Below are 20,017 nucleotides of genomic sequence, written 5' to 3'. Positions count from 1 at the left end.
AAAGGAAAGGAAAGGAAGGAAAGGAAAGGAAAGGAAAGGAAAGGAAAGGAAAGGAAAGGAAAGGAAAGGAAAGGAAAGAAAGGAAGGAAAGGGAAATAAAGGAGAGGAGAGGAGGGTAGGGGAGGAGAGGAGAGGAGAGGAGAGGAGAGGAGAGGAGAGGAGAGGAAAGGAAAGGAAAGGGAAAGAAAGGAGAGGAGAGGAGAGGAGGGGATCAGAGGAGAGGAGAGTAGGGGAGGGGAGGGGGAGGGGAGGAGAGGAGAGGAGGGGAGGGAGAGGAAAGGAAAGGAAGGAAAGAAAGGTGAGGAGAGGAGAGGAGGGGAGGGGGAGGAGAGAAGAGGAGAGGAGAGGAGAGGAGAGGAGAGGAAAGGAAAGTGAAAGGAAAGAAAGGAGAGGAGTGGAGGGGAGGGGAGGAGGAGAGGAGAGGACAGGAGAGGAGAGGAGAGGAGAGGAGAGGAGAGGAGAGGAGAGGAGAGGAGAGGAAAGGAAAGGAAGGAAAGGAAAGGAAAGGAAAGGAAAGGAAAGGAAAGGAAAGGAAAGGAAAGGAAAGGAAAGGAAAGGAAAGGAAAGGAAAGGAAAGGAAAGGAAAGGAAAGGAAAGGAAAGGAAAGGGAAGGGAAGGAAGAGGGAGGAAGAATTGGTCACACTTATCAGGCATTTCTCCATAATTTCCTTTGTGCTAGTCAGTGTGTGGTTAGACAACAGAGACTCTAATGTGGACCATCATTTCTCCTCCATGATACTTTTGTATTCTCAAGTTTCCTACAGTATTGACCCCATATCTCTTTATATCCATGCCACAGTGTTCTCTGTTTTACTGGTCATTCTTTTTCTGTCACCCAGGAAATGCGATTGTGAGTAGAAGCTGAGAGGCAGCTGTAGGAAGGGGGTGGGGCACGGTGGGAAACCCTCTGCTCTTCTACCTCTATTCTTAGCTCTGTTAATTCATTTACTCACATGACTTTTGCTATAAATGTGAGCCTCTAGGAACATGCCATTTTTTCACTCAAATGTCTCACCCATATTTGAGAAGTCTCCTTCATTTCACCAGTATAGTGTATAACTCAGGTGCTCAGCCTATGCCAAAGCACATAGGTTCAACCTCTATCCTAGTAGGGGTGGCTTTTTCTATCCCATAGCCACAAACTGCCCTTCTAAATCTGACGTATGGGTTGATGAGCAGGCTGAGGGTTGGTTGTAATAAAATCATCACTAATTGGAAACTACTACAGAAATAGAGGCAAACTGTTCAATTCTTTCACAATGCAGAAGGGCTATTTCCTTTCTTTCTTGGAAATTTGACTGAGGTTGTGTTTAAAGGTACCAAGGCAGAAGAAAGTACCATGGCTAAAAGTTAAAGGACTTTTACATGGACATCTGCTCAATTTCAATAGCTCAGGTAGAACACACTTGGTCTTATACCATCTTCTGATCTATTTTCCAAAGAAGCATTCTGGGAAGAAGTGGGAACCAAAATGTTAAATTAAGAAGTTGAAGGAGTTGAAAGAGTTTTCATACTGAGTTGAAAGCTTGCAACTGGTCATGAGTTTGGGAAATGTCAATCAATTTCAGAGCTGCCAGGACCACTCTCAGGGCCCTTGTGCTAAATTGATACTGTGCAAGACATGAAGAGATAAGTACTATTTTCCTTCTAAAATAGTCACAGGCTTGGTGGTTGGACGGAAACAGGAATGGGTGGAAAAAATTCATGGCTGGTGGTGGAAGCTGACAGAGCTTTGAACAGCTATAATTGTTTAGAATGAGCATTAGTTCCAAAAATAAACGAGTAGCAAGAGTTGAGTGCATGGGAGGTAGGAGGAGCCAAAGCAGCAGCTTATCATAAGGACTGACACTTTTCAAATCAGCAGAGTCTGAGGACTGATTTTGGATGCTATGTGAATGCAGAATCTAGTCAAATTTTGGTAGTGGAGTCAAGTAGAAAACCTAAAGAGAGGGAAACCAGTAAACCATTCACTGGAACCTTCTTTTTTTCCTACCTCAATCTCCACAACCCGGGGACCCTTACCTTGTTCAACTTGGAATACAATGAGTTTCAAGGATTTCTGGAGATTCTTTGCTTTTGTGGCCAGCTCCAACTTGCATTCGGCTATGTGGTCTATTTGAGGGGCGAAGGGCTTTCCATGTGCCTTGCTACTATCTGCATATACTGTTGCACTCTTCTCAACTGCTGCCTCCTCAGCCAGGACATCAATCAGGACATTGAGCTTGTCATAAATTAAGTCGCTCTATATAGGGAGGAAGGAGACAGGGCATTGTTATAAGGGATCAGTGCTTGAAAGGACAGAATGAGGATCTGGGGTGGTATGGGAAGAGGTGGGAAGGGGTAGTAGTTGACCAGGAACATTGAGCATAGAAAGTTATCTGTGGGGAGATGAAAGTTTGGGAAAAGAAATACTTGGGTAGATGTGATGAGATAACTGAAAAGTGTTAGGGGATCAAACAGATTTCATTTGTTTCTGAAGAGCTGCAGGAACCAGTGCATGTTGCCAAGTTTTTCTCATGTCATATTGGCCTATAAAATGATATGGCCAACTTGAGGAAAGATAAATATTTCTGAATTTGTATTTTCACGGGCATGATTCTATGGATGTGGACGTGTCCCTGCATGGGTGCCTGATGTGTCTGCCTTTGTATATGTGCATGTTTGGGAATGTGCTGAATAATTATGGCTTGATTCCCAGCTATATCACTTAATAGTTTGTGATGAGGCAAGTTACCTAACCTCCTTGTGCTTAAGAATTAATTGTCTTAATTCTAAGACAATTGTGAGGATTAAATAAGTTAATAAATTAAAAGTGCTTAAAAGTTCCTGGCATAGAGTAAGTACTATTATAATTGTTAATTATTGTTGCTGTTGTTAAAGTGGCAAATGTAGGTGTATTTCTAGTATGTATTTTTGTACATACTTTCAAGCATGTTCTGGTATACAACTGTGTGCATACATGCTTGGTGTACACTTGTGTCTAGATGTGGGCAGATGCTTGGCATATAGTTAGGTACATGGTACATATATAAGCATGAATAGTGCCACTCTTCATTTGGTGAAAGATGGAATTTGATGAGATGGACTTTTCCCCATCAGTGATGCTTACTAGTTGCTCCTCCCTGCTTTTCTTTTACAATTTCCAATAAGAAGCACCTGGCTCCACAGAGTGAAAGACAAAAGGAATGGAAACTTACTTTCAAAATCACAGACTCTATTGTTGCATTGTTCTGTTTTATCTGACTCCAGGTCTTTACAATATCAATCACAAAATCTTCCACTGCTGAGCACAGGAATCTGGAAAGATGAAATAGATAGCACAAGGTGACATGGACCATGAGATCTAGAGCCCTTCTTTCTTATAATGTTCCTAGAGGCGCAGTGCACAAATTCGTGCATGGGTGGGGTCTGGCTGACCCTCCCTGATCAGGGTCGATCGGGGCTGGGCCACCTGAGGGAAGGGACCACAGAAGGTTGGCGGGCTGGCCCCACACCCGATCGTGCCAGTTGGCCAGCCATAATGCGTGTCATAGCGACTAGTCATTCTGGTCGTTTCAGTCACTTGACTTTTATATAGATACTAGGGGCCTGGTGCACGAAGATTCATGCACTGGGGGTTGGGGGTTCCTCAGCCTGACCTGCACCCTCTCCAATCTGGGAGCCCTCAGGGGAACCCTCTCCAATCCGGGAGTTTCTGTCTATCTTTACAATCATATGAGCAAATTGTCTGAGACCCCCCAACCCAGTTTGGTTTGTTGCTCACAGAATATTAAAGGCATTTTTTTTCTTTGTTCCATTGGTGGAGATTTCCTGGAAGTTTTAGGATATCTTCCCTTTAATTTTTCCTAGACACTCTGATTTTACTTATGTCTCTCACCTTTGCTTTCCCTCCATCCCCCACCCACAACAGTAACTTGCTCCAGGCTCACTTGGCTCTAGTATCTAGGAGATCCATCTGCCACCAGAACTATGATTCCCAGCACTCCTGGTGCTCCCCGTGCTCTGGGCTTCTGCTTCCGGTCCAGAGGCTGCCACCAAAATTATTCCCAGAATTCCTGGTCTCCCCACGCTCTGCGTTTTTCCGGACAGAGGGAGCCACATCCCCCCAAGCCTCTGGCTCTCCTGCTCTGCTCTCCCTCTGGTGACCAAGGGAGCCACATCCCCCAAGCCTCTGGATCTCCTGCTCTACTCTCCATCAGGTGACCGAGGGAGCCACATCCCCCAAGGGAGCGACCAAGGGAGCCATGTCCCCCAAGCTGCCGGCTCTCCCCCTCTGCTCTGTGTATGCAAATTACCTGCCATCTTTGTTGGGTTAATTTGCATACTCAATCCACATTGGCTGGTGGACATGGCTTGTGGACTTGGCTTGAGCATAGCAGAGGGATGGTTAATTTGCATGTTTCTATTTCTTATATAGGATAGACTAGAGGCCTGGTGCATGAAATTCGTGCATAGGGAGGATCCCTCAGCCTGGCCAGCACCCTCTCCAATCTGCGACCCCTCCGGGGATGTCCAACTGCAGGATTGGGCCTAAACTGGCAGTCGGACATCCCTCTCACAATCTGGGACTGCTGGCTCCTAACTAGTAGCCTGCCTGATTGCTTATACTCCTCTGCATGCCTGCCTGATTGCCCCTAACTACTCTCCTGCATGATTGATCACTCCTAATTGCTCCCCTGCTGGCCGGATTGCCCCCAAACTGCTCCTTGCCGGCCTGATCACCCCCTAACTGCTTCCCTGCAGGCCTGATCACCCCCTAACTGCTCCTTTGCCGGCCTGATCACCTCCTACTGCTCTCCTGCTGGCCTGATTGCCCCTTACTGCTCCCTTGCCAGCCTGACCACCCCCTAACTGTTCCCTTGCCGGCCTGATCACCTCCTAACTGCTCCCTTGCAGGCCTGATCACACCCTAACTGCTCCCCTGCTGGCCCGATCACCCCCTAACTGCTCCCTTGCAGGCATGATCACCTCCTAACTGCTCCCCTGCTGGCCTGATGGCCCCTTACTGCTCCCTTGCCAGCCTGATCACCCCCTAACTACTCCACTGCAAGCCTGATTGCCCCTGACTTCTCTCCTACCTACTGAATCACTCCTAACTGCTCCCCTGCTGGCCTGATAGCCCCCTAACTGCTCCCTTGCCGGCCTGATCACCTCCTAACTGCTCCCCTGCTGGCCTGATTGTCCCTTACTGCTCCCTTGCCAGCATGATCACCCCCTAACTGCTCCACTTCCTGCCTGATTCCCCCTGAGTGCTCTCCTACCTGCTTAATCACTCCTAACTGCTCCCCTGCTGGACTGATTGCCCCTTACATATTCCCCTGCAGGCCTGATCTCCCCCTAACGGCTCCCTTGCTTGCCTGATCACCCCCTAACTGCTCTCCTGCCTGATTGATCACTCCTAACTGCACCCCTGCTGGCCTGATCGCTCCCTAACTGCTCCCTTGCTGGCCTGATCACCTCCTAACTGCTCCTCTGCTGGCCTGATTGCCCCTTACTGCTCCCTTGCCAGCCCGATCACACCCTAACTGCTCCACCACCTGCCTGATAGCTGCTGACTGCTCTCCTACCTGCTTAATCACTCCTAACTGCTCCCCTGCTGGCCTGATTGCCCCATAAGTGCTCCCTGCTGGCCTGATTTCCCCTTAACTGCTCCCGTGCAGGTCTGATCACCCCCTAACAGCTACCCTGCAGGCCCGATCACCCCCTAAGTGCTCCCTTGCCGGCCTGATCACCTCCTAACTGCTCCCCTGCTGGCCTGATTGCCCCTTACTGCTCCCTTGCCAGCCTGATCAACCCCTAACTGCTCCCTTGCCGGCCTGATCACCTCCTAACACCTCCCCTGCTGGCTTGATTGCCCCTTACTGCTCCCTTGCCAGCCTGATCACCCCTAACTGCTCTCCTGCCTGATTGATCACTCCTAACTGCTCCCCTGCTAGCCTCATCGCCCCCCAACTGCTCCCTTGCCGGCCTGATCACCTCCTAACTGCTCCACTGCTGGCGTGATTGCCCCTTACTGCTCCCTTACCAGCCTGATCACACCCTAACTGCTCCACTGCCTGCCTGATTGCCCCTGACTACTCTCCTACCTGCTTAATAACTCCTAACTGCTCCCCTGCTGGCCTGATTGCCCCCTAAGTGCTCCCTGCTGCCCTGATTTCACCTTAACTGCTCCCCTGCAGGCCTGATCACCCCCTAACTGTTCCCCTGCTCCCCGATCACCCCGTATCTGCTACCTGCAGGCCTGATCACATCCTAACTGCACCCCTGCTGGCCTGATTACCCCTTACTGCAACCTTGCCAGCCTGATCACCCGCTAAATGCTCCCTTGCCGGCCTGATCACCTCCTAACTGCTCCCCTGCTGGCCTGATTGCCCATTACTGCTCCCTTGCCAGCCTGATCTCCCCCTAACTGCAACACTGCCTGCCTGATTGACCCTGACTGCTCTCCTACCTGCTTAATCACTCCTAACTGCTCCCCTGCTGGCCTGATTGCCCCCTATCTGCTCCCTGCTGGCCTGATTTCCCCTTAATTGCTCCCCTGCAGGCCTGATCACCCCCTAACTGCTCCACTGCTGGCCTGATCACCCCCTAACTGCTCCTTTGCCGGCCTGATCACCTCGTAACTGCTCTCCTGCTGGCCTGATTGCCCCTTACTGCTCCCTTGCCAGCCTGATCACCCAATAACTGCTCCCTTGCCAGCCTTATCACCCTCTAACTGCTCCCCTGCTGGCCTTATTGGCCCTTACTGCTCCCTTGCGAGCCTGATCACCCCTAACTGCTCTCCTGCCTGATTGATCACTCCGAACTGCTCCCCTGCTGGCCTGATCACCCCCTAACTGCTCCCGTGCCAGCCTGATCACCCCCTAACGGCTCTCTTGCTGGCCTGATCACCTCCTAACTGCTCCCCGGCTGGCCTGATTGACGCTTACTGCTCCCTTGCCAGCCTGATCACCCCCTAACTGCTCCACTGCCTGCCTGATTGCCCCTAACTGCTCTCCTACCTGCTTAATCACACCTAACTGCTCCCCTGCTGGCCTGATTTCCTCTTAACTCCTCCCCTGCAGGCCTGATCACCCCCTAACTGCTCCCCTGCAGGCCTGATCACCCCTTAACTACACCTTTGCCGGCCTGATCACTTCCTACCTGCTCCCCTGCTGGCCTGATTGCCCCTTACGGCTCCCTTGCCAGCCTGATCACCTCCTAACTGTTCCCCTGCTGGCCTGATCACCTCATAACTGCTCCCCTTCTAGCCTGATTTGTCCTTACTTCTCCCTTGCCATCCTCATCACCCCGTAACTGCTCCCCTTTTGGCCTGATTGCCCCTTCCTGCTCCCTTGCCAGCCTGATCACCTCCTAACTGCTCCCCTTCTGGCCTGATTGCCCCTTCCTGCTCCCTTGCCAGCCTGATCACCCACTAACTGCTCCCCTGCTGGCCTGATTGCCCCTTACTGCTCCCTTGCCAGCCTGATCACCCCTAACTGCTCTCCTGCCTGATTGATCACTCCTAACTGCTCCCCTGCTGGCCTGATCGCCCCCAAACTGCTCCCTTGCCAGCCTGATCACCTCCTAACTGCTCCCCTGCTGGCCTGATTGCCCCTTACGGCTCCCTTGCCAGCCTAATCACCCCCTAACAGCTCCCCTGCTGGCCTGATTGCCCCTTACTGCTCCCTTGCCAGCATTATCACACCCTACCTGCTCCACCACCTGCCTGATTGCCCCTGACTGCTCTCCTACCTGCTTAATCACTCCTAACTGCTCCCCTGCTGGCCTGATTGCCCGCTAAGTGCTCCCTGCTGGCCTGATTTCCCCTTAACTGCACCCCTGCAGGCCTGATCACCCCCTAACTGCTCCCCTGCTGGCCCAATCAACCCCTAAGTGCTCCCTTGCCAGCCTGATCACCTCCTAACTGCTCCCCTGCAGGCCTGATTGCCCCTTACTGCTCCCTTGCCAGCCTGATCACCCCCTAACTGCTCCCTTGCTGGCCTGATCACCTACTAACTGCTCCCCTGCTGGCCTGATTGCCCCTTACTGCTCCCTCCCCAGCCTGATCTCCCCCTAACTGCTCCCCTGCTGGCCTGATCACCCCCTAACTGCTCCATTGCCGGCCTGATCACCCCCTAACTGCTCCCTTGCCAGCCTGATCACCCCCTAACTGCTCCCTTGCGGGCCTGATCACCTCCTAACTGCTCCCCTGCTGGCCTGATTGCCCCTTACTGCTCCCTTGCCAGCCTGATCACACCCTAACTGCTCCACTTCCTGCCTGATTGCCCCTGACTGCTCTCCTACCTGCTTAATCACTCCTAACTGCTCCCCGTCAGGACTGATGCCGCCTAACTACACCCTGCGGGCCTGATTTCCACTTAACTGCTCCCCTGCAGACCTGATCACCCCCTAACTGCTCCCCTGCAGGACTGATCACCCCCTAACTGCTCCCGTGCTGACCTGATCACCTCCTAACTGCTCCTCTGCTGGCCTGATTGCCCCTTACTGCTCCCTTGCCAGCCTGATCACCCCCTCACTGCTCCACTGCCTGCCTGATTCCCCCTGAGAGCTCTCCTACCTGCTTAATCACTCCTAACTATTCCCCTGCAGGCCTGATTGCCCCCTAACTGCTCCATGCTGGCCTGATTTCCCCTTAACTGCACCCCTGCAGGCCTGATCACCTCCTAACTGCTCCCCTGCTGGCCTGATTACCCCTTACTGCTCCCTTGCCAGCCTGATCACCCCCTAACTGCTCCCTTGCTGGCCTGATCACCTCCTAACTGCTACCCTGCTGTCCTGATTGCCCCTTACTGCTCCCTTGCCAGGCTGATCACACCCTAACTGCTCCACCGCCTGCCTGATTGCCCCTGACTGCTCTCCTAACTGCTTAATCACTCCTAACTGCTCCCAGGCTGGCCTGATTTCCCCTTAACTGTTCCCCTGCAGGCCTGATCACCCCCTAACTGCTCCCCTGCTTGTCTAATCACCCCTAACTGCGCCCTTGCCGGCCTAATCACCTCCGAACTGCTCCCCTGCTGGCCTGATTGCCCCTTACTGCTCCCTTGCCAGCCTGATCACCCCTAACTGCTCTCCTGCCTGATTGATCACTCCTAACTGCTCCCCTGCTGCCCTAATCGCCCCCTAACTGCTCCCTTGCCGGCCTGATCACCTCCTAACTGCCCCCCTGCAGGCCTGATTGCCCCCTAACTGTTCCTTGCTGACCTGATTTCCCCTTAACTGCTCCCCTGCAGGCCTGATCAACCCCTAACTGCTCCCCGGCAGGCCTGATTGACCCTTACTTCTCCCTTGCCAGCCTGATCACCCCGTAACTGCTCCACTGCTTGCCTGATTGCCCCTGACTGCTCTCCTACCTGCTTAATCACACCTAACTGCTCCCCTGCTGGCCTGATTTCCTCTTAACTCCTCCCCTGCAGGCCTGATCACCCCCTAACTGCTCCCCTGCTGGCCTGATCACACCTTAACTACACCTTTGCCGGCCTGATCACTTCCTAACTGCTCCCCTGCTGGCCTGATTGCCCCTTACGGCGTCCTTGCCAGCCTGATCACCGCCTAACTGTTCCCCTGCTGGCCTGAAAGGACCCTAACTGCTCCATTGCTGGCCTGATCACCTCCTAACCGCTCCCCTGCTAGCCTGATTTGTCCTTACTTCTCCCTTGCCATCCTGATCACCCGGTAACTGCTCCCCTGCTGGCCCAATCACCCCCTAAGTGCTCCTTTGCCAGCCTGATCACCTCCTAACTGCTCCCCTGCTGGCCTGATTGCCCCTTACGGCTCCCTTGCCAGCCTGATCACCCCCTAACAGCTCCCCTGCTGGCCTGATTGCCCCTTACTGCTCCCTTGCCAGCCTGATCACACCCTAACTGCTCCACCGCCTGCCTGATTGCCCCTGACTGCTCTCCTACCTGCTTAATCACTCCTAACTGCTCCCCCTCTGGACTGATGCCGCCTAACTACTCCCTGCGGGCCTGATTTCCACTTAACTGCTCCCCTGCAGGCCTGATCACCCCCTAACTGCTCCCCTGAAGGACTGATCACCCCCTAACTGCTCCCGTGCTGAACTGATCAGCCCCTAACTGCTCCCTTGCCGGCCTGATCACCTCCTAACTGCTCCTCTGCTGGCCTGATTGCCCCTTACTGCTCCCTTGCCAGCCTGATCACCCCCTCACTGCTCCACTGCCTGCCTGATTCCCCCTGAGAGCTCTCCTACCTGCTTAATCACACCTAACTGCTCCCCTGCAGGCCTGATTGCCCCCTAACTGCTCCATGCTGGCCTGATTTCCCCTTAACTGCACCCCTTGAGGCCTGATCACCTCCTAACTGCTCCCCTGCTGGCCTGATTACCCCTTACTGCTCCCTTGCCAGCCTGATCACCCCCTAACTGCTCCCTTGCTGGCCTGATCACCTCCTACCTGCTCCCCTGCTGGCCTGAATGCCCCTTACTGCTCCCTTGCCAGGCTGATCACACCCTAACTGCTCCACCGCCTGCCTGATTGCCCCTGACTGCTCTCCTAACTGCTTAATCACTCCTAACTGCTCCCAGGCTGGCCTGATTGCCCCCTAACTGCTCCCTGTTGGCCTGATTTCCCCTTAACTGTTCCCCTGCAGGCCTGATCACCCCCTAACTGCTCCCCTGCTTGTCTGATCACCCCTAACTGCGCCCTTGCCTGCCTAATCACCTCCGAACTGCTCCCCTGCTGGCCTGATTGCCCCTTACTGCTCCCTTGCCAGCCTGATCACCCCTAACTGCTCTCCTGCCTGATTGATCACTCCTAACTGCTCCCCTGCTGGCCTAATCGCCCCTTAACGGTTCCCTTGCCGGCCTGATCACCTCCTAACTGCCCCCCTGCAGGCCTGATTGCCCCCTAACTGTTCCTTGCTGACCTGATTTCCCCTTAACTGCTCCCCTGCAGGCCTGATCAACCCCTAACTGCTCCTCGGCTGGCCTGATTGACCCTTACTTCTCCCTTGCCAGCCTGATCACCCCGTAACTGCTCCACTGCCTGCCTGATTGCCCCTGACTGCTCTCCTACCTGCTTAATCACACCTAACTGCTCCCCTGCTGGCCTGATTTCGCTTAACTCCTCCCCTGCAGGCCTGATCACCCCCTAACTGCTCCCCTGCTGGCCTGATCACACCTTAACTACACCTTTGCCGGCCTGATCACTTCCTAACTGCTCCCCTGCTGGCCTAATTGCCCCTTACGGCCTCCTTGCCAGCCTGATCACCGCCTAACTGTTCCCCTGCTGGCCTGAACGGCCCCTAACTGCTCCCTTGCTGGCCTGATCACCTCCTAACCGCTCCCCTGCTAGCCTGATTTATCCTTACTTCTCCCTTGCCATCCTGATCACCCCATAACTGCTCCCCTGCTGGCCCAATCACCCCCTAAGTGCTCCTTTGCTAGCCTGATCACCTCCTAACTGCTCCCCTGCTGGCCTGATTGCCCTTTACGGCTCCCTTGCCAGCCTGATCACCCCCAAACAGCTCCCCTGCTGGCCTGATTGCCCCTTACTGCTCCCTTGCCAGCCTGATCACACCCTAACTGCTCCACCGCCTGCCTGATTGCCCCTGACTGCTCTCCACCAGCTTAATCACTCCTAACTGCTCCCCTGCTGGCCTGATCGCCCCCTAAGTGCTCCCTGCTGGCCTGATTTCCTTTTAACTGCTCCCCTGCAGGCCTGAGCACCCCCTAACTGCTCCGCTGCTGGCCCAATCACCCCCTAAGTGCTCCCTTGCCCGCCTGATCACCTCCTAACTGCTCCCCTGCTGGCCTGATTGCCCCTAACTGCTCCCTTGACAGCCTCAATACACCCTAACTGCACCACCGCCTGCCTGATTGCCCCTGACTGCTCTCCTACCTGCTTAATCATTCCTAACTGCTCCCCTGCTGGCCTGATTGCCCCCTAAGTGCTCCCTGCTGGCCTGATTTCCCCTTAACTGCACCCCTGCAGTCCTGATCACTCCCTAACTGCTCCTCTGCTGGCCCAATCAACCCCTAAGTGCTCCCTTGCCAGCCTGATCACCTCCTAACTGCTCCCCTGCTGGCCTGATTGCCCCTTACTGCTCCCTTGCCAGCCTGATCACACCCTAACTGCTCAACTGCCTGCCTGATTGCCCCTGACAGCTCTCCTACCTGTTTAATCACTCCTAACTGCTCCCCTGCAGGCCTGATTGCCCCCTACCTGCTCCCTGCTGGCCTGATTCCCCTTATCTGCTCCCCGGCAGGCCTGATCAACCCCTAACTGCTCCCCTGCTGGCCTTATCTCCCCCGAACTGCTCCTTTGCCGGCCTGATCACCGCCTAACTGCTCCCCTGCTGGCCTGATCACCACCTAACTGCTCCCCTGCTGGCCCAATCACCCCCTAAGTTCTCCCTTGCCAGCCTGATCACCTCCTAACTGCTCCCCTGCTGGCCTGATTGCCCCTAACTGCTCCCTTGACAGCCTGATCACACCCTAACTGCACCATCGCCTGCCTGATTGCCCCTGACTGCTCTCCTACCTGCTTAATCACTCCTAACTGCTCCCCTGCTGGCCTGATTGCCCCCTAAGTGCTCCCTGCTGGCCTGATTTCCCCTTAACTGCTCCCCTGCATGCCTGATCACCGCCTAACTGCTCCCCTGCTCGCCCAATCAACCCCTAAGTGCTCCCTTGCCAGCCTGATCACCTCCTAACTGCTCCCCTGCTGGCCTGATTGCCCCTAACTGCTCCCTTGCCAGCCTTATCACCCCCTAACTGCTCCCTGGCCGGCCTGATCACCCCCTAACTGCTCCCCTGCTGGCCTGATTGCCCCTTACTGCTCCCTTGCCAGCCTGATCACCCCCTCACTGCTCCACTGCCTGCCTGATTCCCCCTGAGAGCTCTCCTACCTGCTTAATCACACCTAACTGCTCCCCTGCAGGCCTGATTGCCCCCTAACTGCTCCATGCTGGCCTGATTTCCCCTTAACTGCACCCCTTGAGGCCTGATCACCTCCTAACTGCTCCCCTGCTGGCCTGATTACCCCTTACTGCTCCCTTGCCAGCCTGATCACCCCCTAACTGCTCCCTTGCTGGCCTGATCACCTCCTACCTGCTCCCCTGCTGGCCTGAATGCCCCTTACTGCTCCCTTGCCAGGCTGATCACACCCTAACTGCTCCACCGCCTGCCTGATTGCCCCTGACTGCTCTCCTAACTGCTTAATCACTCCTAACTGCTCCCAGGCTGGCCTGATTGCCCCCTAACTGCTCCCTGTTGGCCTGATTTCCCCTTAACTGTTCCCCTGCAGGCCTGATCACCCCCTAACTGCTCCCCTGCTTGTCTGATCACCCCTAACTGCGCCCTTGCCTGCCTAATCACCTCCGAACTGCTCCCCTGCTGGCCTGATTGCCCCTTACTGCTCCCTTGCCAGCCTGATCACCCCTAACTGCTCTCCTGCCTGATTGATCACTCCTAACTGCTCCCCTGCTGGCCTAATCGCCCCTTAACGGTTCCCTTGCCGGCCTGATCACCTCCTAACTGCCCCCCTGCAGGCCTGATTGCCCCCTAACTGTTCCTTGCTGACCTGATTTCCCCTTAACTGCTCCCCTGCAGGCCTGATCAACCCCTAACTGCTCCTCGGCTGGCCTGATTGACCCTTACTTCTCCCTTGCCAGCCTGATCACCCCGTAACTGCTCCACTGCCTGCCTGATTGCCCCTGACTGCTCTCCTACCTGCTTAATCACACCTAACTTCTCCCCTGCTGGCCTGATTTCGCTTAACTCCTCCCCTGCAGGCCTGATCACCCCCTAACTGCTCCCCTGCTGGCCTGATCACACCTTAACTACACCTTTGCCGGCCTGATCACTTCCTAACTGCTCCCCTGCTGGCCTAATTGCCCCTTACGGCCTCCTTGCCAGCCTGATCACCGCCTAACTGTTCCCCTGCTGGCCTGAACGGCCCCTAACTGCTCCCTTGCTGGCCTGATCACCTCCTAACCGCTCCCCTGCTAGCCTGATTTATCCTTACTTCTCCCTTGCCATCCTGATCACCCCATAACTGCTCCCCTGCTGGCCCAATCACCCCCTAAGTGCTCCTTTGCTAGCCTGATCACCTCCTAACTGCTCCCCTGCTGGCCTGATTGCCCTTTACGGCTCCCTTGCCAGCCTGATCACCCCCAAACAGCTCCCCTGCTGGCCTGATTGCCCCTTACTGCTCCCTTGCCAGCCTGATCACACCCTAACTGCTCCACCGCCTGCCTGATTGCCCCTGACTGCTCTCCACCAGCTTAATCACTCCTAACTGCTCCCCTGCTGGCCTGATCGCCCCCTAAGTGCTCCCTGCTGGCCTGATTTCCTTTTAACTGCTCCCCTGCAGGCCTGAGCACCCCCTAACTGCTCCGCTGCTGGCCCAATCACCCCCTAAGTGCTCCCTTGCCCGCCTGATCACCTCCTAACTGCTCCCCTGCTGGCCTGATTGCCCCTAACTGCTCCCTTGACAGCCTCAATACACCCTAACTGCACCACCGCCTGCCTGATTGCCCCTGACTGCTCTCCTACCTGCTTAATCATTCCTAACTGCTCCCCTGCTGGCCTGATTGCCCCCTAAGTGCTCCCTGCTGGCCTGATTTCCCCTTAACTGCACCCCTGCAGTCCTGATCACTCCCTAACTGCTCCTCTGCTGGCCCAATCAACCCCTAAGTGCTCCCTTGCCAGCCTGATCACCTCCTAACTGCTCCCCTGCTGGCCTGATTGCCCCTTACTGCTCCCTTGCCAGCCTGATCACACCCTAACTGCTCAACTGCCTGCCTGATTGCCCCTGACAGCTCTCCTACCTGTTTAATCACTCCTAACTGCTCCCCTGCAGGCCTGATTGCCCCCTACCTGCTCCCTGCTGGCCTGATTCCCCTTATCTGCTCCCCGGCAGGCCTGATCAACCCCTAACTGCTCCCCTGCTGGCCTTATCTCCCCCGAACTGCTCCTTTGCCGGCCTGATCACCGCCTAACTGCTCCCCTGCTGGCCTGATCACCACCTAACTGCTCCCCTGCTGGCCCAATCACCCCCTAAGTTCTCCCTTGCCAGCCTGATCACCTCCTAACTGCTCCCCTGCTGGCCTGATTGCCCCTAACTGCTCCCTTGACAGCCTGATCACACCCTAACTGCACCATCGCCTGCCTGATTGCCCCTGACTGCTCTCCTACCTGCTTAATCACTCCTAACTGCTCCCCTGCTGGCCTGATTGCCCCCTAAGTGCTCCCTGCTGGCCTGATTTCCCCTTAACTGCTCCCCTGCATGCCTGATCACCGCCTAACTGCTCCCCTGCTCGCCCAATCAACCCCTAAGTGCTCCCTTGCCAGCCTGATCACCTCCTAACTGCTCCCCTGCTGGCCTGATTGCCCCTAACTGCTCCCTTGCCAGCCTTATCACCCCCTAACTGCTCCCTGGCCGGCCTGATCACCCCCTAACTGCTCCCCTGCTGGCCTGATCACCCCCTAACTGCGCCCTTGCCGCCTGATCACCTCCTAACTGCTCCCCTGCTGGCCTGATTGCCCCTTACTGCTCCCTTGCCAGCCTGATCACCCCTAACTGCTCTCCTGCCTGATTGATCACTCCTAACTGCTCCCCTGCTGCCCTAATCGCCCCCTAACTGCTCCCTTGCCGGCCTGATCACCTCCTAACTGCCCCCCTGCAGGCCTGATTGCCCCCTAACTGTTCCTTGCTGACCTGATTTCCCCTTAACTGCTCCCCTGCAGGCCTGATCAACCCCTAACTGCTCCCCGGCAGGCCTGATTGACCCTTACTTCTCCCTTGCCAGCCTGATCACCCCGTAACTGCTCCACTGCTTGCCTGATTGCCCCTGACTGCTCTCCTACCTGCTTAATCACACCTAACTGCTCCCCTGCTGGCCTGATTTCCTCTTAACTCCTCCCCTGCAGGCCTGATCACCCCCTAACTGCTCCCCTGCTGGCCTGATCACACCTTAACTACACCTTTGCCGGCCTGATCACTTCCTAACTGCTCCCCTGCTGGCCTGATTGCCCCTTACGGCGTCCTTGCCAGCCTGATCACCGCCTAACTGTTCCCCTGCTGGCCTGAAAGGCCCCTAACTGCTCCATTGCTGGCCTGATCACCTCCTAACCGCTCCCCTGCTAGCCTGATTTGTCCTTACTTCTCCCTTGCCATCCTGATCACCCGGTAACTGCTCCCCTGCTGGCCCAATCACCCCCTAAGTGCTCCTTTGCCAGCCTGATCACCTCCTAACTGCTCCCCTGCTGGCCTGATTGCCCCTTACGGCTCCCTTGCCAGCCTGATCACCCCCTAACAGCTCCCCTGCTGGCCTGATTGCCCCTTACTGCTCCCTTGCCAGCCTGATCACACCCTAACTGCTCCACCGCCTGCCTGATTGCCCCTGACTGCTCTCCTACCTGCTTAATCACTCCTAACTGCTCCCCCTCTGGACTGATGCCGCCTAACTACTCCCTGCGGGCCTGATTTCCACTTAACTGCTCCCCTGCAGGCCTGATCACCCCCTAACTGCTCCCCTGAAGGACTGATCAACCCCTAACTGCTCCCGTGCTGAACTGATCAGCCCCTAACTGCTCCCTTGCCGGCCTGATCACCTCCTAACTGCTCCTCTGCTGGCCTGATTGCCCCTTACTGCTCCCTTGCCAGCCTGATCACCCCCTCACTGCTCCACTGCCTGCCTGATTCCCCCTGAGAGCTCTCCTACCTGCTTAATCACACCTAACTGCTCCCCTGCAGGCCTGATTGCCCCCTAACTGCTCCATGCTGGCCTGATTTCCCCTTAACTGCACCCCTTGAGGCCTGATCACCTCCTAACTGCTCCCCTGCTGGCCTGATTACCCCTTACTGCTCCCTTGCCAGCCTGATCACCCCCTAACTGCTCCCTTGCCGGCCTGATCACCTCCTACCTGCTCCCCTGCTGGCCTGAATGCCCCTTACTGCTCCCTTGCCAGGCTGATCACACCCTAACTGCTCCACCGCCTGCCTGATTGCCCCTGACTGCTCTCCTAACTGCTTAATCACTCCTAACTGCTCCCAGGCTGGCCTGATTGCCCCCTAACTGCTCCCTGTTGGCCTGATTTCCCCTTAACTGTTCCCCTGCAGGCCTGATCACCCCCTAACTGCTCCCCTGCTTGTCTGATCACCCCTAACTGCGCCCTTGCCTGCCTAATCACCTCCGAACTGCTCCCCTGCTGGCCTGATTGCCCCTTACTGCTCCCTTGCCAGCCTGATCACCCCTAACTGCTCTCCTGCCTGATTGATCACTCCTAACTGCTCCCCTGCTGGCCTAATCGCCCCTTAACGGTTCCCTTGCCGGCCTGATCACCTCCTAACTGCCCCCCTGCAGGCCTGATTGCCCCCTAACTGTTCCTTGCTGACCTGATTTCCCCTTAACTGCTCCCCTGCAGGCCTGATCAACCCCTAACTGCTCCTCGGCTGGCCTGATTGACCCTTACTTCTCCCTTGCCAGCCTGATCACCCCGTAACTGCTCCACTGCCTGCCTGATTGCCCCTGACTGCTCTCCTACCTGCTTAATCACACCTAACTGCTCCCCTGCTGGCCTGATTTCGCTTAACTCCTCCCCTGCAGGCCTGATCACCCCCTAACTGCTCCCCTGCTGGCCTGATCACACCTTAACTACACCTTTGCCGGCCTGATCACTTCCTAACTGCTCCCCTGCTGGCCTGATTGCCCCTTACGGCCTCCTTGCCAGCCTGATCACCGCCTAACTGTTCCCCTGCTGGCCTGAACGGCCCCTAACTGCTCCCTTGCTGGCCTGATCACCTCCTAACCGCTCCCCTGCTAGCCTGATTTATCCTTACTTCTCCCTTGCCATCCTGATCACCCCATAACTGCTCCCCTGCTGGCCCAATCACCCCCTAAGTGCTCCTTTGCTAGCCTGATCACCTCCTAACTGCTCCCCTGCTGGCCTGATTGCCCTTTACGGCTCCCTTGCCAGCCTGATCACCCCCTAACAGCTCCCCTGCTGGCCTGATTGCCCCTTACTGCTCCCTTGCCAGCCTGATCACACCCTAACTGCTCCACCGCCTGCCTGATTGCCCCTGACTGCTCTCCACCAGCTTAATCACTCCTAACTGCTCCCCTGCTGGCCTGATCGCCCCCTAAGTGCTCCCTGCAGGCCTGATTTCCTTTTAACTGCTCCCCTGCAGGCCTGAGCACCCCCTAACTGCTCCGCTGCTGGCCCAATCACCCCCTAAGTGCTCCCTTGCCCGCCTGATCACCTCCTAACTGCTCCCCTGCTGGCCTGATTGCCCCTAACTGCTCCCTTGACAGCCTCAATACACCCTAACTGCACCACCGCCTGCCTGATTGCCCCTGACTGCTCTCCTACCTGCTTAATCATTCCTAACTGCTCCCCTGCTGGCCTGATTGCCCCCTAAGTGCTCCCTGCTGGCCTGATTTCCCCTTAACTGCACCCCTGCAGTCCTGATCACTCCCTAACTGCTCCTCTGCTGGCCCAATCAACCCCTAAGTGCTCCCTTGCCAGCCTGATCACCTCCTAACTGCTCCCCTGCTGGCCTGATTGCCCCTTACTGCTCCCTTGCCAGCCTGATCACACCCTAACTGCTCAACTGCCTGCCTGATTGCCCCTGACAGCTCTCCTACCTGTTTAATCACTCCTAACTGCTCCCCTGCAGGCCTGATTGCCCCCTACCTGCTCCCTGCTGGCCTGATTCCCCTTATCTGCTCCCCGGCAGGCCTGATCAACCCCTAACTGCTCCCCTGCTGGCCTTATCTCCCCCGAACTGCTCCTTTGCCGGCCTGATCACCGCCTAACTGCTCCCCTGCTGGCCTGATCACCACCTAACTGCTCCCCTGCTGGCCCAATCACCCCCTAAGTTCTCCCTTGCCAGCCTGATCACCTCCTAACTGCTCCCCTGCTGGCCTGATTGCCCCTAACTGCTCCCTTGACAGCCTGATCACACCCTAACTGCACCATCGCCTGCCTGATTGCCCCTGACTGCTCTCCTACCTGCTTAATCACTCCTAACTGCTCCCCTGCTGGCCTGATTGCCCCCTAAGTGCTCCCTGCTGGCCTGATTTCCCCTTAACTGCTCCCCTGCATGCCTGATCACCGCCTAACTACTCCCCTGCTCGCCCAATCAACCCCTAAGTGCTCCCTTGCCAGCCTGATCACCTCCTAACTGCTCCCCTGCTGGCCTGATTGCCCCTAACTGCTCCCTTGCCAGCCTTATCACCCCCTAACTGCTCCCTGGCCGGCCTGATCACCCCCTAACTGCTCCCCTGCTGGCCTGATCACCCCCTAACTGCTCCCTTGCCGGCCTGATCACCTCCTACCTGCTCCCCTGCTGGCCTGATTGCCCCTTACTGCTCCCTTGCCAGGCTGATCACACCCTAACTGCTCCACCGCCTGCCTGATTGCCCCTGACTGCTCTCCTAACTGCTTAATCACTCCTAACTGCTCCCAGGCTGGCCTGATTGCCCCCTAACTGCTCCCTGTTGGCCTGATTTCCCCTTAACTGTTCCCCTGCAGGCCTGATCACTCCCTAACTGCTCCCCTGCTTGTCTGATCACCCCTAACTGCGCCATTGCCGGCCTAATCACCTCCGAACTGCTCCCCTGCCTGCCTGATTGCCCCTTACTGCTCCCTTGCCAGCCTGATCACCCCTAACGGCTCTCCTGCCTGATTGATCACTCCTAACTGCTCCCCTGCTGGCCTAATCGCCCCCTAACTGCTCACTTGCCGGCCTGATCACCTCCTAACTGCCCCCCTGCAGGCCTGATTGCCCCCTAACTGTTCCTTGCTGACCTGATTTCCCCTTAACTGCTCCCCTGCAGGCCTGATCAACCCCTAACTGCTCCCCGGCTGGCCTGATTGACCCTTACTTCTCCCTTGCCAGCCTGATCACCCCGTAACTGCTCCACGGCCTGCCTGATTGCCCCTGACTGCTCTCCTACCTGCTTAATCACACCTAACTGATCCCCTGCTGGCCTGATTTCCTCTTAACTCCTCCCCTGCAGGCCTGATCACCCCCTAACTGCTCCCCTGCTG

The 20,017-nt window shown here is 56.0% G+C and overlaps 1 protein-coding gene across 1 annotated transcript in view; it reads right to left on the bottom strand.

Annotated features, from left to right (window-relative positions):
• The window catches only part of DGKK (diacylglycerol kinase kappa), a gene marked incomplete at both ends in the record, with an annotated part of 212,289 nt that overhangs the window by 19,441 nt on the left and 172,831 nt on the right, over positions 1–20,017 (bottom strand). Inside the window, 2 exons of the mRNA XM_081081872.1 lie at positions 2,023–2,242; positions 3,198–3,297. Coding sequence (XP_080937998.1) covers positions 2,023–2,242; positions 3,198–3,297 — 320 coding nt within the window. The remainder of the gene's footprint in view (positions 1–2,022; positions 2,243–3,197; positions 3,298–20,017) is intronic.

Source organism: Myotis nattereri (assembly GCF_964212035.1).
Source record: "Myotis nattereri genome assembly, chromosome: X".
Lineage (NCBI taxonomy): Eukaryota > Metazoa > Chordata > Mammalia > Chiroptera > Vespertilionidae > Myotis > Myotis nattereri.
Note: the sequence above shows the minus strand (reverse complement) of the source record. Positions and strands in the feature narration are given on the sequence as shown.